The following is a 23,903-nucleotide window of genomic DNA, read 5'->3' as shown; positions in this document are numbered from 1 at the left end:
TACTTGGCCTCAAACCTGGGTTTCCAGCTGACAAACCACTGAGCCAACACACTGCTCATTAAGTAAAAATACTAGACATAAATATGCACACATAAAAAAATAAACACATTTTATATTTGAAATGTTTTTGCAAAAATGCATTAGTAAATCACTTAGTGAATGTTATGAATTTGCATGTAAATATCTTTTTAAAAAATACAACCTGAATTGAAGCTGGGATGAAATGAATTTAAGGTGGGTAAGTTGAAAAAGTGGATGAAACCAGGATGGACAGATAAATTCATTCTTAATTTGAAATGTATGTTTAAACTCCGTTCCTGTTTAAAACAGAATGAGTAGAATTTAGCATGAAATTCACACGTATGTAGGAACTTTTTAATAGTCAGATGGTCAAACATTGCTGCTTATTTAACTTCTAAAGAAATTTTAAGTTTAATTCTTAAGACATAATCTCATGCAAAGTATTCTAAACAATGAGTTATGTGCTTTGGGGGGACTTTTTTCTAATCAAATAACTTGCTAACAGTTTTCTTTTTTTAAATGTTGAATAAGCTTTCCCAGCTGGGTTCCATGAATGTATAGGACCAGTGCTTCCTGAAGTCTTAATCAACACTGCTGAAAGGATTGTGTCAGCATGGGAAGGACAATATCACATTTTTTTCTTAAACAATACAATGAAGGTGGTACCTAATCACCAATAAGGTTAAAAAATATTGTTTTTAAGAGCAAAGATAATATGAAATACCATGCTATCTTTGTGTGACATTTGTCAGGTCTGGGTTCTGGGTTTCTTGCCACTTATTACTAGAAAATAAAAATACCAGCAAATGTAGTTGCTAATATGAATTATCACAGCTTTAAAAAAATGCTAAACATTTTGTTACCACTGGCTCTCCTGCACTTAATCAAGATACCGTATTTTCCGGCGTATAAGACAACTGGGCGTATAAGACGACCCCCTACATTTCCTGTTAAATTATAGGGTTTGGGCTATACTCGCCGTATAAGACTACCCCTCTTCCAACACACACCAAATAAAAATTAAAAAACATCAAATTTGATTTTAATATGGTAATTTTAATTCAAATGCTTATGACATGCAGGTACTTAGTAGGAAAACTCACTTATAAACATAAGGCTGTTTGTCATCAAACATGTAAACATAAAACAGTGCAAGTGGATTAAACTTTAATAATAATAATAATAATAATAATAATAATAATAATAATAAGAAGAAGAAGAAGAAGAAGAAGAAGAAGAAGAAGAAGAAGAAGAAGAAGAAGAAGAAGAAGAAGTTGGAAGGGACCTTGGAGGTCATCTAGTCCAACCCCCTGCTAAGGCAGGAAACCCTATACCATTTCAGACAAATGGCTGTCCAGTTTCTTCTTAAAAACTTCCAGTGTTGGAGCATTCACCACTTCTGGAGGCAGGTTGTTCCACTGGTTAATTGTTCTGTCAGGAAATTTCTCCTTAGTTCTAGGTTGCTTCTCTCCTTGACTAGTTTCCATCCATTGCTTCTTGTCCTGCTTTCAGGTGCTTTGGAGAATAGCTTGGCTCCCTCTTCTTTGTGGCAGCCCCTGAGATATTGGATCACTGCTATCGTGTCACCCCTCACCCTTCTCTTCGTTAAACTACACATACCCAATTCCAGCAACCGTTCCCTATTTTCCTAATTCACTTTTTCACTTTTCCTAATTCACTCTAAAGCTTTCCCTGCGCAGAGCCTTATGTAACACCAGCTGCCTGCAATTAGTGCAGGTTCTCATCCCACCAGGCTCAAGGTTGAGTCAGCCTTCCATCCTTCCGAGGTAGGTAAAATGAGGACTCAGATTTTTGGGAGCAATAAGCTGACTTTGTAATAATGCTGCTTGTGGGGGGGGGGTGAAAGCTCTAATAGGCAGGCATATACATAGAATGAAGGCTATTGCTAAGCACATTGATTTGTGCTTTAAATTGTAAGCCGCCCTGAGTCTTCGGAGAAGGGTGGGATATAAATGGGATTAAAAAAAGACCAAATGGGAGATCCGCTCCAGGTTTTCCAGCCAGCCCGCCCAGTTCCTGAGTCAAATGTGTCCTTAGAGCTAAACTGCTGCTCTGCTACGCATTCCCCACCTGCCTTTCAAATTGCTCTTGCATTCCCCACCTGCCTACAGCTGCTCTTCAACTTTAGAAGGAAAGAAGCCCAGACCCCAGCCTGTAAAAAATCACAGGCTGCAGCTTCTACTCCAATTGGTCCCGCTTTCCCTGCGCAGACTAAATGGAAGATCTGCTCCAGGTTTTCCAGCCAGCCCTGTCCCTAAATTTTCAGCACCCAGCGTAAAAAGTAGTCTTATACTCTACGGTAGTTCAGAGTGATAACAGCAAATGGTATTTGTTATTGGATTTCAACTCTCCCCCCCCCCAAAACAAATTGGTATAAAAGGGTGTTTAAATTAATAGTTTGGATTCATTATACACACAACAACAGGAAAAGCTCAGATGGGTATTTAAGTTTAAGGAAAAGGATTATGTTTCAAAAAAATGTCAACAAAGGAACAATGAGTAGGATTATGTAATACACAGATAAGAACTCTGAGAAAAGCTATCTTGAAGAAAGTCAGACAAAGCTTCATTTGTGTTCAACCAAAATAAAAGCAAACCTTGATGTCATTCCATATAGACACCTACTGTACTATCTGAGCTAGATTATTCATGAATCACAACAGGTTTTATCCCATGGTCTTGGGGGAGGCAGATTCCTTCCCTTCATCCAACTAATTTCGTAGATAAACTCAAAATGAAGATCCTCAAGCAAATTCCTTCCTCATTATTTAACCTCAAGGGATGAGAAATTGTTGGTCTACATGTCAATTGAGAAAGTGTTCTGCCCTAACAGGACTTTCTAGAAGCATGTGTTGCTGGAGATACCTGTTATAATGTCTATAAAATGTGTAACCTGATTCCAAGCCAATTGTTTTGGTCAGATGCTAAGCTTTATAGAGCTAGTCCTTGACTTATGACCATTCATTTAACAATGGTCCAAAGTTACAACCTATAAAATGATCGATTTACACCCTGTAAAGCACTTCTGACCATTGCAAAAATTCCTCTCTACAGTCACATGATCTTAATTTGGGCATTTGGCAACTGGCTCACATTTACAACCAATTGCAGTGTCTCAGGGTCACATGATTACAATTTGTGAGGGTTTTTGCCAGTTTCTGGCAAAAACAGCAAAAATGCCATTGGAGAAAGCTGATTCACTTTTATGATCAAGTGATTTGCTTAGTGACTCATTTTATTAGTATTGAAAAAAATTCTTATAAAATCAGGTTCAGTCCTGTGCTAATTTAACTTAAAACCATAACAAGTTATGACCAAAATTCCAGGCCCACTTGTGTTTTTAAACCAAGGACTACACTGAAGGTCATTCACTTTTTAAATATTTTCCAATCTAATGCATCTCATAGCAATTACCAAGGAATAAGTGATCTTGACCTGCCACAATGTACTTCTTAGACATTTGTGAACTTAGATTGCATAGGTTCATTTAAGCAGGCATTTATTCCTCTTCAAAAAAAGAATATTAAGAAAGTATTAAAATGGAAGAGGGACAGCCTTAACACATGCTGTTATTATTTGGTATTGTTTTAGATTCAGTGTAATGTTTACTAATCAGCTGAGTTTCAAAACAAACAAATGCAGTTAAATATTCAAGTATGACAGGATCAGTCACCTTATTTAATTAATTAGATGTCTTTGAGTTCCATTTCACTTCTTCTGATCAATATAGCAAACGTCATTCTAACCTATTTTAAGTAACTCAGTTTTTTCAGACATTCCAGTAATCTCTTTGATCCTGTCTGTTTTATTTTTGTCCTTTTGCCCAATTCCCTCAAATCATTTCCCCCTAATTCATCATTCATTTGCATCACACTTTCAAAGTGTGTGATTTTCTTTTGCTGATCAAAAGGAACAGTCAATCCTTATGTGATCCAGGATTGATTAATTTGTTTGATCTTGGATTGGTTAATTTATTCTTTCTTGTGGTCCTTGTCAACTGTCCTGAAATCAATTGTTCAAAAATGCACTTCTTTCTTTTGCACTTCTTGAGGCTACCAGTTCTGCAAAAATCCACATCACCACTGAATAGCACCAGAGACTTTTCTGTATCATTTTTTCTACAATCTAGTGATGATCTGCTTTTTTGTAGCTTAGATCTGATGCTCAATTCTTCTTGGCTTTCCAGCCTTGTGTTATCACTGGAAATAACACTGCTTTTAAACTATTCTTAATTTAATTGTCATTGAAATGTCCTTACCCTTCATTAGTTTATTATGTCTACTTAAGTTTTTCAATGCTCTTTTGTGTAGGATTTATTTCATCTTTATTTCTCCAGCATATTGTGCATCTTTGTATATTCTTGAGCCCAAGAAAACAAATCTATTAGCCATCTTCACTTCTTCAATTGTAAGTTCACTATGCTTGTAGGTTGACAGTAACTTTTTGATTTTAATGTTAAGGTGATTTACTAAGTATTAACTTATATTTCTCATTTTTTTCTCTTTACTTTTATAGCATACTTTTATAATCTTCTTTTACATAAACTCCTGGGGATTATATGGATGAGTCTGTATTGTTTTATTGGCAACAGTACTACTGCAGTTAATTGCCATTTTCTTATTCCATAATGGGGTTTTTAAGTATTTATTTTACAGTCTCATTTCAAGCTTTGCAATTTCTTAGTGGCCTTTCATGCAAATTCTAAATCACCTACCGCAACTTAACTTTTTTTTTCCAAATCAACTGAAGTCAACTAGATACTGCTACTTGCTGTATCTAGACTTTTTTTACATAAAGGTAACATACTGTTTTCTCCACATCTCAAATGGCTAATTCTTGACCTTCTGTTGTTCTAGCTGTCATCTCTTTAAATCTTACCTCTGACATTTTCATCATATATTTATTATCCAAATTAAACTGAAATGGAGAGTATGTGCATTCGTGGCTCATTCCTTTTTTATTCAATCTTACAATAGTCTCTTGTTCATTGGAAGGATTCCTCAGAAGAATAATCCAGTGTTCTGCCAATTAGCCATAATATGTTTATATTTTGACAAGACCTACACATTCAAAGTTCTTGAGTATAGTCAAGGTAAACCACCTTGTATTTTCTTGTTCTCTTCATTATATATCATGTAGTTGCCTAATCCCTCTGGCTTTTCTGAAACCCGCTTCTCCATATATCTGTGTGTCCTAGCCAAACTTGGTCAAGGAATTTATTCAGTAGTCTTGCAATTTGCAAATCTTTCCTCAATATAATACAGGCATTAATCTTTTACAATCTGTAGATTACAGAGTCTTGTTCTATACTTGTAGATATGGAGCACTTTTATCTGCTCCTCCTGCAGTTTACAGAGTTCAATGGATATTTTATCTGTGCTTTCCTATTTGACTGCAGGTTTGCTGATAAAAACATTCAAACATTTAACAACTTTCGCAATAGTATTGTAATTTAAATCAAATAACTAAAAGCTAATCATCAAAGTAATCTATAAAAGATTTCAGCAAAGATTATTACAAACTTTTTTTAGGACACCGAGCTTGTCGATCAGAAGGTCGGCAGTTTGGCGGGTCGAATCCTGAGTGCTGCGTAACAGAGTGAGTGCCTGTTACTCGTCCCAGCTTCTGCCAACCTAGCAGTTCAAAAGCATGTAAAAAAAATGCAAGTAGAAAAATAGGGACCACTGCGGTGGGAAGGTAACAGCGTTCCGTGCGCCTCTGGCGTCTAGTCATGCTGGCCACATGACCATGGAGACGTCCTCGGACAAGCGCTGGCTCTTCGGCTTTGAAACGGAGATGAGCACCGGTCCCTAGAGTCGGAAACGACTAGCACACGTGCGGGGGAACCTTTACCTTTTACCTTTATAAATTAACATTAACATATGTCTGATGGATTCAATATTACTAAATTTGCATGTGTTAAACTTTTCTACTGAAAAGACTGTTTTGTATTTCTGCAGTGTCAGGTACAGTAGAGAAAAGAAACAAGAAAACTGGCCCAACAAGTTCTGCCCACTTTTAGTAATGACTTACTTAGTAGGAACTGAGCATATAAAGAAAGTATAACAGGATATTTTATTAGAATGAAATAATTGCAAATTCTCTGTATATGTTTTGGTTCATTGGTTGCTGTCAATTTAACTAAAGCTCTATTTCTGAGACAAGTTTGGTTACATTGATACTGAATGTGTATCAAAATCATGATTTGCAGTCCAGGGCCACAGCTTTTAAAGTAACTGAATAGAAACTTCTTGCACACCTTCCTCCACTTAGTGCCCTCCAGAATTATAGTTTACACATCCATATTGAATAGAAATGAGAAAACAACAAAACTGAGTGGGGAGAGCTGATATAACATTTATAACATAATAAAAATGAACCACAGAGATGAATGTAGAGAAGAGAGGAATTCTGAATAAGTAGTAATTCTTTTGTAGTTGAATATAGTTAACAAATATAGTTAACAAAGCCTTGGTGGAGCAGTGGCCTAATGCCTCCTTAAGTAACACCAGCTGCCTGCAATTAGTGCAGGTTTGAGTCCCACCAGGCTCAAGGTTGACTCAGCCTTCCATCCTTCCAAGGTAGGTAAAATGAGGACCCAGATTGTTGGGGGCAATAAGCTGACTTTGTAAAAATGCCGCTTGGGGAGGGGGACGAAAGCCCTAATAAGCAGGCATATACATAGAATGAAGGCTATTGCTAAGCACATTGATATGTGCTTCTTAGATTGTAAGCCACCCTGAGTCTTCAGAGAAGGGCGGGATATAAATGAGATTTAAAAAAAATCAAAGATGTCTTCTCTGGTAAGGAAATTATAGTTTTCTTTGGGTTTTAAAATGCTTGTGTTGTGCTGCAAGTCCAAAGTTTACTTCGATGGCCAATTTTTTGGAGAAGTAGGTACATAGTATCTATCTACAGAAGCCAATTTCTACCCTACTTTATTCTTATCTGTCTTCTAACCTTCCTCCCTTCCCCTTGTCTATTATAAAAATGGGTTTCAGGGAGAATGGAGGATTAGAAAAGAGAACAGAAATAGAAAAAAGAGCCTTTTATATGTGAATTCATATTTTCTCATTCCATTGACTTCTCTGACAGTACTTGAATGAGGGGAAAAAAGAGGGGATTGAAGCAAGGGAAAAGGTGAAATTAGAAAAATGAGGGAAGACTTCTTTGTTGTCTTGTACCTCGCCTATTTATTCCTGGAGTTCTATAAATAAAGAGTTTGCACCTCTTGTCAGTTTAGCCTACATAATCATTGACAAATGTACCAAAATGTGCTGTAAACTATAGAACTGAAAGATTCAAATGACTCATAGTGTTATAAATATAAAATATTTTTAGTGTTATAAACCAGAGTTGCAAGACATTTCAGTACTGTGAATATTTCATCTAAATAAGTAAAAACAACAACAACCCCAAATTCATTCTTCTCAGTATTCCATCTACCTACAACATTAAGGAAAAGGAAAGATAAAAATCAGCATCCAACCTGCTCTCTGGAAAAGAGAGGAGATGGAATAAAACAAGATTTACCAACAGTGAGAACCAATCCACCCTATAGTCAGGAATTAAATGCTTTAAAATCACTTTTGCACTTTTTATATCAAAGCTAGGGTGGGTCTTAATTAATGATGATAGAATATGGAGCCCTTGCATTGTATTAGGTGCACAGGATACAGCACACAAGGACTCTGCGTAGTGCACAGGGTACAACTTCCAGTGCTAAATTTGTCCCGTTTTAAACAAAATAGTCAAATGTTGCCAACTTACTAACTTCCTCTTATACATTTTAGTAGCATTATGAGTTGTGCAACTCAATAGTTATGCATGCATACTACATGGAGATATTTATTATAATCTACTGATATCCTTACAACACGCAGCTATAATAGCTAGCTAAAATATTGGTAGTTCTTTTCACCATGTCGTATGAATGCAATTATAAAATTTGTATAAATTCTTGCAAACTGTTAATGATCTATTCGCAAATACTTCTCAAGGTGCCACTGAGCTCTTTAACACCTCACAGGACAGAAGCAACACCTTTGTACCTCTTGCAGAACATGACATTTATTCTGTAAACATGTAGCATTTTTCAAAAATATAGCAAGGAGTTACTTTTCACTCTTCAGTACACTAATGCTGAAAATTTGCACAAATCTATCTTCATTATTATAATTCAGGGTTGGGGGCCTCTGCTTTACAGCACTCTCTAAATGGTTTACAGAATCAGCATATTGTTCCCAACAGTCTGATTCCTCATCTTATTGATCTCAGAAGGATGGAAGGCTGACCTTCGAGCTGATCAAGATTGAACTCCTGGTAATGGACAGAGATAACCTGTAATTCTGCATTCTAACCACTGTGTAACCACAGTGGTTCTCTTAGAAAAATAGAAAAGGGTTTATAAAGAAAAATCTTACAGGAATTATAATTCTTCAAAGTGACTTACAAAACTGAACACAAACATTTATTTCTTTATTTAAAATATGAGTAGTAAATAGAGTGGAGATCATTATAGATGTCAGCTCTGCCTGGCTAAGTTGGGGCCTCACAGGCATCCTGCCATCAAAAGAAGAAAGGAAAGGATGAAAGGGGGAAAGATTTGTATGTATATGATAGGGAATCGGGAGGGGATGAGAAGGACCAGAGCAGCTGGATCTTGTTTGTACCAGCAACCCACAGCCAGGCACCCTGAAAAATATGCAGATTACCCCCAAACATCTCAGAGTTCTCAAAACATCTTGGTGAACTCCGGTTGGCTGGAAGCAGAGGTCACGGGGTAGGGATAGACTGGGGGCAAACCTACACCTTATTTTGCATCCAGCGAGTGCAATGATTTCAGAGCTGGCTTGAATTTACTGCAACCAACACTCTTAGTAAAAGAACCCTTTGCTTTAATCAAATGGAGTCAAATGTTTTTCTTTCAAAAAGGATCAGATTGGGGCAGGTCTGACAATAGGAGTTTTGCACATTCATCATAATTTAATGCATTAAGGACAAAGTATTACCTTATAAGACTGCTTATGCTAACAGTAAAAATTTGAATTGTAATTGACTGTGTACTATGTTAAATAATGATTTTAAGAGCTTGACTTCACTTACCCAGAGTGATGTGACTATTGTGTTTCCCAAAAATAAGACTAGGTCTTATTTTTTTTTCCTACAAAAGTATTAGGTCTTATCCCCCCCCCCCCCTGGCAACACCTGCCTCACCTCATGGCAGTGGCACCAACACCCCTGTCCAGCAGGAGCCTGCATGGCAACTGGCCCACTTCTTCAGCTGTTCAGGGCAGGATGCCACATGGCAGATCATACCAGTGCCACTTGTGAGGCAGGTGCAGGGGAGCTGCCCCCCACACTTGCTTACCTCAGGACCACCACAGCCAGGCCTCCCATGCCCTGACACCTGTCATACCACCACCCCACTTTTATGGCCACTTGCTTCCTCGGGAAGTCCAAAAAGAGGCACCCCAGGTGCCACATTCCCTACCTGCCACACACAGCCAAAAGCCCATCACTTGCAGTCCAGCACCTGAGGCCACTGCCCACTCCACCTGATGCCCTAGCCAATGCCACCTGATGGAAGGCAGAGGCCCACTCGTTGGCATACTGATTGGCCACACAGACGAGAACCTGGGACATTTGGCAAGTTATCCCACACAGCGCCTCACCTGGACCAGTCCCTGCTTATGCAGAGCAGTAAGAGAGCAGGCTGGATGTGGGGGTGGGTCCCTGTCCAGGGTCTCCCTGATGGAGGGAGAGATGTTCCTGCCTACTGAATTCCTGCTGCTGCTGCCCTTGGGGAGAAGGAAGGCAACATGAGTTTTTGGGTGCCAAAGACTCATTGGACAGACATCCAAGTCCTGTGGTGCAAAGGTTTGTGTGATGCAGCTGCTCCAACCAGCTGGGACAGTCATGGGGGAGGGGTTCAGAATGGAAATGATCCCATTTAAACTGATATCATTGATACTATTAGAAAACTGTAATAAATGCTGATATTCAACTGTATATCTATTAATAACAATAAGAATTGTATTTGCTTAATGTGGAAAAATGTTTATTACCGGAAGAAGAGAGGAGATATTGGATGGTGTAATATCAGATTTAGTTTGAAGAAGCTTATATATATCATGGAATTACTAATGGACCCATTTAACATGTTGTTTATTAAGCACTTGTTTGTAGAAATAGAAAATTAATAAAATATTTATATAAAAAAGAATGGAAACAACCCCTGAATGGATTCGTTGCTTGAGTTCTCCTCTTCTCTGATAGTGTGAAGTGGTATACAATATGGTAGAAATGGAAGTGGTCCAGAATCCCCATTGTGTGGCAACCACAATGCCTAACCCTAACCCCAACCCACAATGCCTAACCCCGACCCACAATGCCTAAACCTGACCCCAACCCACAGGGCAACCACAACATTGATGTAGAACAATCAACATTTATTCAAAAACAGACTGACTTCTGGTTTTGCGCCCATAATGCATGGCCGCACGACAGTGGACCTCTGTTCCCCACGGCTAGTTTTGTCCTGCCAGGGAGACCCTAGATGGGTCCGAAGTTGCCCTGAAGAGGTGACCATGAAGGAGGGGCGACCTGTTGATCACAAAGTGATGGCGGTCACTTCATTTGATCCAGGGGAAGCCTTCTGAACCCGACAGGAGAAACAAACGTGCTTCATGGGTAACCTCAAAGCACGACAGAAGAGACCAAAACATGCTGCAACCACCCAGCAGATAGGAGGGGAATAAAGACCAAACAGCCCCCCCCAATCCTCAACAGAAATGCTCACAATGAAAGCCTCAGACAGGGACAGGAAGCGTGGGCAAGCGGACAGGAATGCTTGGCAGGCAACTTCTCCCCGGCCCCCAGATGATGTAAAAGGGGCCAGATCCCCTGCTCTCGCTGGCTGCCTGGCTTATCAGAGCCTGCCCGGGCTGCCCGGGCTGCCGCTGACACGCACACTTGTCAGGCAAGTTCTCCCCGGCCCCTGCACGAGGTAAAAGGGGCCATATCCCCTGCTCTCACTGGCTGGCTGGCTGGCTCCTCAGCCCTGCCTGGCTTACTAGAGCCCAAGCTACTTGCAGCTGAAGTCCCAGAGCATGAACCTGAACATCGGTGAACAGCATGCTTGGAATTGGTGAGAGTACTGATCTTCTTTCTTCTATCTAATAATTGAATCCTTGAGAAAGATCCCCAAAGCAAGAACACCTCCGGGAGCGAAGGGAGGGGATTATAATTCCCTTATAGATGGAAGCGGCGAGTTAATATTAAGGAGGAAAGAGAACTAAGAAACTGTCAAGATTATACCAAAACATGCTGCAACCACCCAGCAGATAGGAGGGGAATAAAGACCAAACAGCCCCCCCCCCCAAATCCTCAACAGAAATGCTCACAATGAAAATCTCGGACAGGAACAGGAAGAAGATTGTGGGCAGGCGGGCAGGAATGCTTGGCAGGTAACTTCTCCCCGGCCCCCAGACGAGGTAAAAGGGACCATATGGATTGTCCTGCTGCTGCCACAGTTTCTGTCCCCCACATGGATCACCCTGCTGCCGCTTGGAAAAGGCCTCTGCCTCACCGATCTAGGGCTGCAAGGGACAAAGAAATGGATCCAGGGAAAGTAAAGGCCTTATTTTTATGGAGTGGGAAGCTCCCCGGACCTGAAGGCAGTTGCAAAATTTACTGGGATTTGCAAATTTTTTACAGACAAATCCCAATTTTGTGCTGATTGCGTTGCCCATAACAAGTTTGTTAAAAACCAGAAAAGGGACTACAGCCAAACCCAGTCAGCCCTTAGGTTGGACGCTTGACTGTCAAGCAGCCTTTGGAACCCTTAAATGGCTTTTTGCAGTAGAACCATTGTTAAAACACCCAAATCCAGAAAGACCATTCGTAATTCAAGCAAATGTTAGTGATGTTGCAATGGGGCAGTATTGATACAAAAAAATGAGAATATACTTCTAAAAAACTTTCAGATACTGAGAGAAGGTGGGCTATATGGAAAAAAGAAGCTTTCGCTGTCCATTGGCTCTCCTAACATGGAGGCAATTCTTAGACGGTAATAAAATCCCCTTTGATGGGTGGACAGATCATAAGAATCTAGAGCCTTTAAAGTCCCCAAGGAAATTATCTCCTAAACAAGTCAGGTGGGCTCAATATTTTAACTGATTTAATTTTAGTTACATACCGATTACAAAAGAACCTGGGAGCCAAGATGGTGGAGAGGCAGCAAAGGCTGTAAAGAGCTCCTCCAAAAGTAAAAGTTTTATTTTATTTTACTTTATTTTTATTTTAACTTTTTAATCTCTTTTAATATTGTATTTTAACCTACCTCTTTTAAACTTTTTAAACCCATTTTTAACCCATTTCAATCTTTTAAACCATAGTTTTAAACTTATTTTTAAACCTGTTTTAACAAACCTGAATGGGGAAAAGAAGGAAGAGACAGCACTCTGCAGCAGAAAGTATATCCAAGCCTTTGAAGCAGCAGAAAATGGAGGATTATATTGCAAACAGACAGTCTGCTCCAGTAAGTAACTCATTCGCAGGCACCTTATCAGATAAAGTTAATTTATGTGACTCATTGGAATGGGACTTACAAACCGAAGTGGAGAGCAGACAGCGTGTGGAGTTGTCTTCCTCCCTCTTGGAGAATGGCTCCCCTCCTTGGAATCTGGCAACAGCCTATTTTACACAGGAGGGAGATGTGGCAAATTTGAAGGGGGAAAATGTGACAGACTTCCTTTCTAGACAATGTTTGCTTACAGCTCAAACTGTAAACTCAATATATAATCTCTTGTCAATTGTCATGGATAAGGTTGATTGTCTGAAAGAGTCTTTTGCAGAGTTTGTTAGGAGCCACCCAAATACTGTGGAAGGACTTGGGAGGATAACCATGGACAGACATGGGATGGCTAACTCAGAAGGTGAAAGTAGAGAAGGACCTTGTTCTCCTCCCAAAAATTTGAACACCTACAGAGAAAACACTCAATCAGGCAAAGGTCTAAGACGACCAATATAACTACAGTCTGCAAACTAACCAGGTTACTTTGCAAATTTATGACAAGAGAGTAAATAGAGGGCGTTGGAGCAACAGAAAAGCTATTAGGCTGTCCCTGAGCCAGCTGCTCCGCTGTGAATTCACTCTGATAGATCTACTACATGCAGAGTGTCTGCCAGCAAGAACACAATGTATGAGAATTCTCCTATCATTCAAGCAGCCCACAATTCCCTCCATGCTCTTTAGAATGAAGCCCTTTCTGAGCTTTTTCTCAATATTTCCAATAAGGGTCTTTTGCTCAGAAAAAGTGTGCCCACTCCTGAAACAGCGTCACCAAGAGGGAACTGTCACTTTAAATCTAGGCTGCAACAGCCCTCACACTACTAGGCCTGAGGCTGCTGCAACTGAACTGACCCTGAGAAAGCAAAGAAGCAATATACGAACTGTGTTACCCACAGCTGCAGGAACTGCTGAGGATGTGCCAGAGGAAATGTTGATTGACCTATTCAGTGCATTGCCAGAACCTGAGCAAGTTAACATCATTCAAAGATTGGATGACCTAAAAGAGGCACTGACAATAACCCAATCTACAGCAAAGCCTCTATTTAATTTGGCTCCACTAAACACGCAACCTTGTGACAAGATATTTAATCAACAATCTGCCTTTACCTCAACAGTAAAAAAAGGTGTTGTCACACAGGCTGAGAGTGGAGTAACTGCACTGACTGACCCAGCCTCTGAGAAACAACTGAAAGACAAAGGGCTTCATCACACAGTGCCCCCTAAGCTGACAAACACTAAGGACATAATCCAGCTTCCATCCTCATTTGATTTAGAAGTTCCCACAACATCTTTTCACAAGATGAACCCTCAGCCAAGCCCCTCCAAAAATGGACATAAATCTACATCTATAGACTTAAGCCAGAGTACCTGCTCTTTGGAAAAAAAATCATTCTTGGAGCAAGAGCAGAGGCACACTGGCAACCGAGATATAGAGGAGCAACAACAAGTTCTGCAACCCACGAGGAGAAATATCGAACCTCACAACAACTGTGTTTATATGGGAAGCTTAGATCATATTGACCCAGCTCCATTGTCAAGTTGACATCTGGCATTTCCACCATCTAGCCAATCAACCAAGTCAGACCACCTTGCCTCTGAGAACCCCATACAGTTGATGACCTGGAACATAGCTGGCTGGAAAGGGATGGTTGATAGTGGACTAATGAGCTTTCTCTCTAGATTTGACGTAATAGCCTTTCAAGAAACCTGGCTAACCGAAGTGGATGAACCAGTACAATTGCCAGGCTTTCAGGGATGGGCCTCCCCAGCCCTAAAAACAAAGAACAAAGGGAGACCCTCTGGTGGGCTATGCATTCTTATAAAGGAAGAGTTGCAATGGCAGGGAGAGAAATTATATAACGAAGATAAGTATCCGTACTTTCTAGCTGTCAAATTTGAATATGACCAGTTTGAGTTAATATTGGTAAATGTGTACATTCCTCCAAGCACATCCCAGCACTATAATTTTGAATATTGGATGGGCTTGGAAGTTATCTTAGAAGATATATCTATATTGTACCCTCGATCCATAGTGGTATTATTAGGAGATCTGAGTGCTAGACTGGGTCCCTCTCTGTATGAGCTTGCCCAGAAGAAGGGAATCCCAGGGGAGTTCTTTGATAACCATCCTCAGTGGCTCTCGAGAGACTGTAAAAGTAATGCCGCTGGCCTGCTCCTAGTCTCCTTAATTTTTAAGGGTAATCTCCAAATTTTGGGAGGTAAGGACAAGAATTATACATACCCTTATACATACCACTCAGCCAATTCAAGTAGTGTACTGGATCTCTTTTGTGTGTCTAGAGATAAGGCTGACCTCTTCTCAGAGGTCACAGTACACCTTAGCGACAATAGCGACCATCAGCCTGTAAGTGTGACATTGCGAGGCCGCTCAGATTTAAGACCATATAACATGGCTGACAGATGGCTCACCAAAAAGGTAGAGGTGACCCAAAATAAAAGGTTAATTTGGGCCAAAGTTGATACTAAGGCAATATTAGAATGCCTTAAAACAGAGAATGCTACTAAGTGGGCTAGAACAATACAGTCATCTACTACTGACTGGATGTCAGCCTTCAATGCATTCTCCAATCTTTGTAACATACTGAAGAAACACCTAACAGCTAAACCTACTACAAAAAGAGCCCAAGTGGGTAGACCTCTCTGGTTTGATCCTGATTGTCAGCGACAGAAAAAGAAATTGAAGGCAGCCATGAGGCTTGCCCAGAGGAATCCTACTGCCCATATACAAGCTAAGATGCTGCACACAAGAAGGGAATATAAAAAAAACTATAACATTAAAGAAAAAACGTTTTGCCATTTCAATCTGGTCAGAACTTGAGTTGGCTGCCAGAAGTCATAATTCAGTATTATTTTGGTACTCTGTAGCAGGTATTCTGAAGGAACGGAGATTTGCATTTGACATACCAATTTCTGCTGCGGACTGGGAGAATTATTATCAGTGCTTGTTTGCCCCCACCGAACCGGTAAAGAAATTATTTTTCAACAGTGATTTGGTAAATCCTAGAACTCTCCCCCCTTGGCCACCAGTCTCAGAAAAGGAGATACAGTCCATCATTAAAAGCTTAAAGAGCAATAAAGCCCCAGGCGAGGATTTTTTACCTGCAGAATTATTTAAGAAATTTCCCAACTGGTGGGGCCCTGTATTAGCAGGTCTTTTTACACACATAAATAACACCTGCCATATACCAGATGGGTGGAAGATGGCAATAGTTGTCCCCATATATAAAAAAGGGAATAAAAAGGATCCTAGTAATTATAGGCCCATCAGCCTGATTGACATTGTAGCAAAAATATATGCTAGGTACCTTCTGAACAGAATTGAAATCTGGGTAGAGGAAAACAACATCCTCACAGAAGAACAAACAGGTTTTAGACAGAACAGATCTACTATTGATAACTGCTTTGTTTTGAACCATCTGATTGCCAAATATGCCTATAAGAGGAGACCCCTGTTTGCTGCTTTTATAGACCTTACAGCAGCATTTGATATGGTAAATAGAGACGTACTATGGAGTAAATTGACATCTCTTAAAATAGAACCCAGACTTCTGGCTTTGATTAAAGCCCTTTACACAAGTACCTGTTTGAGGGTACGGTATGGGGTTAATGGGGCCCTGACTAACAGGATTCCCACAAATAAAGGGATAAGGCAAGGGTGTATCCTGGCCCCATTATTATTTAATTTATACATCAATGACTTGCCAGGGTTAATGAAGGATACCATGGTACACATGCCGATGATCCTAAATACTTACTGTAACAGCTTGCTTTATGCTGATGATATGATTTTATTATCATACTCACAAGTAGGATTACGTAGGCTATTAAGAAGATTCAGCTCTTATTGCCAGGATAACTCCCTAATTATTAGCAAATCCAAATCGAAAATAATGGTGTTTGGAAGAAACCATCAGAGACATAAGTGGCAATTAGATGGTGAACCAATTGAGCAGGTTAATACCTTTGTATATTTGGGAGTAACTTTTTCCAAGACTGGATCTTGGGCCTGCCATCATCAATGAAGTACGTTTAGAGCAAAAGCCCGTTTGAATTTATTGCTCAAACTAAAGAACCATAGTTACCCAGGGTCCCTAGCTCCACTACTCAAAGTTTATAAGGCTAAGGTTACGACAATGCTCTTGTATGGAGCAGAAATTTGGGGTCTTTATTCAACCACAGCTTTAGAACAAACACAGTCCCAGCATCTGAGATGTATTTTGGGTGTAGACCCAAGAACATCTGCTGCAGCAGTTAGAGCTGAATTGGGAATTCATACAATTCAGACATTATCTAAAATTAGAGCTTATAACTACTGGTGCAAAGTTAATGAAATGGAGACTGATAGACTCCCCAAATTATGCCTAGTAGAGCAAATAAAACTGCAATCACAAATCTCCTGGATCACCAAACTAACAAATTTTGTAAGAAGCTGTGGCCTTCCTGTTTCTTGTGTAACAGGAGAACAATCTAAAAAAAGAGTTGCCCAAAGAATTAAGGATATAGAAGCACAAACTGATATAGCTATCCTTAGTAAGGTGGGTAACTTGAAATGGCTGAGTAAATACAAATGTACTTTTCAAGTGGACAGTTATTTGAAGTTACAACTCTCAAAACATCTTAGGGAGATATTTACGAGAGCGAGATTCGAACAGCTTGATACAATGGTCAGATATGGGAGATTTCATGCTATACCGTACAATGAGCGTCTCTGCATTTGCGGAGCGGCAGAGGTAGAGGACCTGGCTCACATCCTATTTGACTGTTGTATGTATAAGAGGGTGAGAGACAGGTATCTTGGTCTATATACCAAACGAATGACCCATTGGGATCCCCATATCAAAATAACTTACCTTATGTCCGGCCAGAACTTGAAAAGAACATTCAACGTAGCACAGTATTTAAACAAAATGATCCAGTTAAGATCTCTATATGTGGGACTGATTGGGGTAGATTGTAAGGGCGACTCCGAAATATAATGTTACCATATTTTATCTATATCTTAAATTTGTATTTTATTACTATTTTAACTTAAATTGTATTTTAATTCATGGCTCATGGCCAGGGGTACACAAAGCTCTAGAACAGACACAAAAAGGTAAAAAAAAAATCCAGGCAGACAAGAAACAAAGTACTCAGAAGGTATTTAAAGTAGGTGGTAAAGTATATTTGTGCACAAAATATTTAAACCTCAAAATAACCTGTAAGAAACAAGGTCCTAAATGTATAGGTCCTTTTACTACCATGTTTCCCTGAAAATAAGACCCAGTCTTATATGTCTTTCGTCTCCAAAAGAGACAGTAGGTCTTATTTTGGGGGAGATGTCTTATTTTTTCCCTGACACCTGCTTTGCCTTGCGGCGGTGGCACCAACAGCCCCATCCAGCAGGAGACTGCATGGCTGCTGAACCACTTCTGCGGCCACTCGGGGCAAGAGGCCATATGGCCTGCTGCACCGTGCTGTCGCCACGAGGCAAGGCAGTTGAGGAGGAGGTGGAGCTGCCCGAAGTGTCCAAACACTTTTCATCCAGAGGGAGTCTGGAAGCTTCGTCTGCTTGCAAACAGGGCACTTAGATGGAGCGAATTGCTTGGTTTCTAAGCGCCCCATTCACATGCAGATGAAGGATCCAGTCTCCCTCTGGATGAAAAGTGCACAGCACATCTGGATCACCTGCCTCCCCCCAGTTCTGTCTCTGTGCTCAGACCTACCTGCGCTGCACCAAGGGACCCGTGGGCTGCAGCTGCTGCTGGACACTGTCAGCCCCTGCGTGCTTACTGCTGCTTCTACTGTCCATGCCCACTCTCCAGGCTTATTTTTGGGATAGAGCTTATATTAGGCCCACCCCAGAAGATCAGTCTAGGGCTTATCTTTGGGGTCGACCTTATTTTCAGGGAAACTTGGTATCATAGGAGTCATCAACCCAGTTACAGTAAAATTACAATTGCCAAGAGATTTTAGAAGGATACACCCAGTGTTTCATTGTAGCTTACTGAAGCCAGAACAAGGATCGAAAGTGAGGCCAATTGAAAAATCACCTCCACGTGCCTCTCCATTTCAACTTTTCATTAGGGTAAGGGGGAAGGTAGTGACTATGACTGGGTTAATTTGGAGAAATGAAATTTCTGCAGTTTCACAGAGGCTTGTGTTGTGATTCCTCAACTGCCAGCAGATCTGGCAGCCAAGTCAGATGAATCAAATGAGGGGGAAGGGGTGCCTGGTTTCACATCGGAGTCTGTGGAAGGCTCTGAGGAGCAAGAAGACTCAGAGCCAGATTCAGAGCCAGACCCATCTACCCACACTCAGGCAGAGACAGCTGTGTTGGGAGACTGAACTGAGCAAAGAGGAGGAACAGCTGGGGCCTGTCCCAGATGCATGTATGCGCAGAGAGGAGAGGCGAGCAGGACAACGAAGGGCGGTAGGGTGGCCTCTAAGAAACCATGCCCTGGTTGGACTATAAAGAGGAAAGGTGTGGGAGGTGCCAGTTCCTGCAGGCAAACATTCATGCTACGGTATCTTGTTCTTCTGTTGGATTTCTTTTGCCAGGATTCTTTGCCAATTCTTTGCCAGGTTTGTCAGCTTTCTTTGTGTTTGGGTTAATAGCTAATTGAGCCTTCCTTCTGGGAACTCAGAGACTTTGTACTTATCTCAGCCAAGTGGGAGCAAAGACTGCTACTGTTTGTTTCAACATCTAAGGACTGGTTATCTGGAGTTTATTCCTTAAACACCTTGTTAAAATAAAAAGGGGGTTTTCCCATGAGTTCCTGCCTTACTCATGCCTTGTTTTTCCTCACGAGTAAGCTATTGAGTAGCACTCATGAAGGCTGGGTCAGAACAGCTTGTGAGAGTCTGGAAATTTTTCAAGGTTATATCAACAGGTGTGAAGAAGAATGCTGATAGTTCCCATAACAAGAGAATTTGTTTACATGGTGTATGTGGAAGTTGAGGGTTGAGCTGAGAAAGTCATTGCTTAATACTGTGAACTGATGCTTTAGAAATTCAGAGTTAATTTTACCTCGCCATGACCACATTATCAGTAGTCCTTCAGTTATGAACTTAATGGAGCCTGCCCATTCTATTCGCAACTCGAGGATTCGTAAGAGTGAATCTCATATTTTGAATGTGAATCACTCCCAGCTTTCACCCATGCCCATGTAATTTAATGTGCAGGTAAATGCATGGCTCATTAAGTGAACACAAGATATCTTATGGTGGGGAAGGCCATGGGGGGGCTTAGTGATGGAACATGCCATCTGCTTCAGCCCCCCCAATATACCTCATGCTCCCTCCCCTGGGGTCCCCACAATTGCTCCCCCATCCAATCCTGCTGTGCCCGGTCACTTGTGAAGATCTATCTCCTCTCCAGCTCTGTTTCTTTCTCTGCTCCTGGCAAGGGCAGTGGGATGCCTCCAGGGCCCATAACGGACCTCTGGAAGCACATGGCTGCCATCCACCACCTTCGATCTGGGCCTCTGAGGCCCAGAAGAGACCTCGGAGGCCCAGAATGGACCTCCGGAGGCATGCAAAAGCCTCCCCCGGCCTCTGTTCTGGGCCTTGGAGGCCTGGAGGACTCAAAGGCCCAAAATGGATCTCTGGAAGCATGTGGCTGCTGCCCAAGGCCTCTGTTCTGGCCTTGGAAACCTGGAGGAGGTCTCCAAGGCCAGGAATTGACCTCTGGAGGTCTGTGGAAGAATCTCCCAGCCGCCTTTCTGGGCAGCAGTGGCCCGGAAAAGGCCTCCGATGCCCAGATCAGGCCTCTAGATGTGCACAGAAGCATCCCTCGGCTTCCTTTTCAGGTTGCAGCAGCCTGGAAAAGGCCTCTTGACACCCAGATTAAGCCTCCAGAGGTCTGCGGAAGCGTCCCCTGGCCTTTCTAGGCAGGCCTGGGAAAGACCTCCGATGCCCGGATCAGTCCTCTGGAGGCATGCAGAAGCCTCCCCCCAGCTTCAGTTCCATTCTCTGTTGCAGAGAACAGAGGTCTAAAGTACTGTGAGATCACACGAGATCAGTATTGTGAGATCTTGTGCCACTGATCTCGCATGATCTTGTATTACTTTAGGCCTCCATTCTCTGCAAACACACTGAAGGCCTGGAGCAGCCAAGAAAGCAAAGGATCTTGATCTTCGCAAGGTGAATATCTAAGGCCTAGTGCCCTGGGAGACCCGGGGCTGGGGGGGAGGGAGGAGATAGCCAGGGTGAATGTTGCAGTTGCACTGCGATCATTCGTAAGGATGAATGACTGCCATGGTGCGGCAACATTCGTAATTTCAGGACTTTTTCATAAACACTAGGGGGCACTTATTGTGTAACTTTGAATGTTCACTAAGGGAACGCTCGTAACCTGGGGATTACGTGTATGTATTCAATAAACGGTAAATTTTTCAGAGTTGAATTGATCCTGGATTTTTATTTGGATATTCAAGTTGGATGTTGACAGATTGATTTTCTGACTATTTCAGTGTAAAGAATTTAAGCCAAATATCTAGAATTAGCAAAACAAAATACTTGATAAGTACTAATAGCTAAATTTTAAGTCACTACACTCAGAAGAGTGTGAGTTCCAGTGTCCTCAAAAAGCTTGGTCCAAAATCCCTTAGGGCCAAATGAAAAATTTCATTGAGCGATTATTTTTAATCATCATCATCATCATCATCATCATCATCATCATCAAGTTGGAAGGGACCTTGGGGGTCATCTAGTCCAACCCCCTGCTCAGGCAGGAAACCCTATACCATTTCAGACAAATGGCTGTCTAGGCTCTTCTTAAAAACTTCCAGTGTTGGAGCATTCACCACTTCTGGAGGCACATTGTTCCACTGGTTAATTATTCTAACTGTCAGGAAGTTTCTCCTTAGTTCTAGGTTGCTTCTCTCCTTGACTAGTTTTCATCCATTGCTTCTTGTCCTACCTTTGGGTGCTTTGGAGAATAACTTGACTCCCTCTTCTTTGTGGCAGCCCCTGAGATATTGGAACATTGCTATCATGTCACCCCTCGCCCTTCTCTTCATTAAACTATACATACCCAATTCCAGGAACTGTTCCTTATATGTTTTAACCTCCAGTCCCCTAATCATCTTTGTTGCTCTTCTCTGTACTCTTTCTAGAGTCTCAACATCATTTTACATCGTGGTGACCAAAACTGGATGCAGTATTCCAGGTGTGGCCTTACCAAGGCATTGTAAAGTGGTATTAGTACTTCATGTGATCTTGAGTCTATCCCTCTGTTAATGCAGCCTAGCACTGTGTTGGCTTTTTTGGCAGCTGCAGCACACTGCTGGCATATATTTAAGTGATTGTCCACTAGGACTCTGAGATCCCTCTCACAGTTACTACTATTGAGCAAGGTACCACCTATACCACAGGTCTGCAACCCGCGGCTTCGGAGCCGCATGCAGCTCTCTCAGCCGTCTCCTGCGGCTCCCAGTCCTCTGACATGTGCAGTCCCCCCCCCAAAAAAGTGGGACTAAAAAAGTTCAACCAATCAATTCAAATATGCAGGGTAGGTACATATCTCGCCTTGGCTCCACTCTTCAATCAAACCCTGTTTTGCGCATGCGCGCATGTACACACATATGCACACATTTTTTTTGCGGCTCCCAGTTTTTCCTTTTGTAAGGGGACCGGTTCAGAGTGGCTCTTTCACTGTTTCAGGTTGCTGACCCCTGACCTATACTATACCTGTGCATTTGGTTTTTCCTGCCTAAATGTAGAACCTTACTTTTTTCATCACTGAATTTCATTTTGTTAGATAGCACCCAGTGTTCAAGTCTGTCCAGATCCTCCTGTATCTTAAGCCTATCTTCTGGAGTATTGGCTATTCCTGCCAGCTTGGTGTTGTCTGCAAATTTGATGAGTTCCCCATCTATCCCCTCGTCCAAATCATTGATGAAGATGTTGAAGAACACTGGGCCCAGAACAGAGCCCTGGGGCACCCCACTACACACTTCCTTCCATGTAGATGCAGTTCCATTGAGGACCACATGCTGAGTATGGCCGGTCAGCCAGCTATGAATCCATCTGGTGGTGATGCTGTCTAACCCACATTTTTCTATCTTATCAAGTAGTAGGTTGTGATCTACTTGTCATTTGTCACTGTGTTATTGAGAAGGCAGCCAACCTGTCATCCTCCAAATAATTGGAGGATCCTAAGGGATTCTCTTATGGTTTCAATTAAAGTCATATTCGTATTATTATTTTACATCCACACTTACTCAAGTTTTATATTATAGTGCTAAAAAGTGTTTTTCTTGTTTTTTCTTATAGGTTGCTTTTGATTTCAGTGACACTGCTCTCCATTTATTCAATAAATCTCTTGTTAGCATGTGCAAAGGAAACAGGTAATTTCTAAAACTTTATATTATTTTACTACCAAGGAATAACAAAGAGATAATGAATATGGTAAATAAAATCCTAAATCTTCCATCCTACTTTGCTTTTCTTTATTATTTCTAAAAGAAATTAATATGCTTTGTTAAACCAAGAAAAAAATAAAGCCACTCTCTATTAAACTAAAAAAGTATATTCTGCCATAGTTCAAATATGATCTTAATAAGATAATGAGATTTAACCCAGTATATGAAAATGTATTTTTTAAAAGTGAAGGGAAAATAAATTTAAAAAATTTGATCAAATTGTTGAAATTACTGTTGACACAAAGATCAAGTTATGCAGGGGTATATTGTGAAAACAGAGTGAGAAATGAAACAGTAACCCTGAGAACATTGGAAACATGAATTAATCTAATCCATTTTGTTAAAATAACAAGAGAGAAGGAGAGGGAGGGGACGTTCTATAGCAGAGGTGGGAAACTATGACCTCTTTATAACATGCTGACTCAGGAATTCTGAGAGCTGATGTCCACAAGTTATAAAAGGGCCATAGTTCCCCACTCCTGTTTTATAGGAAACAGGACAATATATGATTTACAATGAGGCATACAAGTCAGTGAGAACTAAATTCAGTGCAATTTCTCTTCCCTTGTGCGTACTGAACACTATTACATAGCATCATGATAAAGATATGTGCAAAATGGCTTGATTTGTAAGTAAGGAAAGGAAACATCTTGCTGCAAGTCAGTCCTTTACAGACTTCAGTCCTGTTTAGTGGGACAATGGAGCCAGCATGATGCTAGCATTCAACTCTATGTTGAATACAATATAAAGGTACAATTCCCAAATTTTCTACTTAATACACCTCTGAATAATATGAGCTCCTGCTTATCAGCAAAAAGAGTTCAGTATAATAATTAAAAGGATTGCATGCCAGCACCATA

At 41.0% G+C, this 23,903-nt stretch overlaps 1 protein-coding gene across 2 annotated transcripts in view; it reads left to right on the top strand.

Annotated features, from left to right (window-relative positions):
* The window catches only part of SLC38A1 (solute carrier family 38 member 1), a 156,780-nt gene that overhangs the window by 99,612 nt on the left and 33,265 nt on the right, over positions 1–23,903 (top strand). For both annotated transcript variants that reach the window (XM_083366464.1, XM_083366465.1), the window contains one exon: positions 22,895–22,968. In XM_083366464.1, coding sequence (XP_083222590.1) covers positions 22,895–22,968 — 74 coding nt within the window. The remainder of the gene's footprint in view (positions 1–22,894; positions 22,969–23,903) is intronic.

This window comes from Vipera ursinii (assembly GCF_947247035.1).
Source record: "Vipera ursinii genome assembly, chromosome: 6".
In the NCBI taxonomy this organism is placed as follows: domain Eukaryota; kingdom Metazoa; phylum Chordata; class Lepidosauria; order Squamata; family Viperidae; genus Vipera; species Vipera ursinii.
The sequence above is the reverse complement of the archived record's forward strand: the minus strand, read 5'-3'. Positions and strand labels throughout refer to the sequence as shown.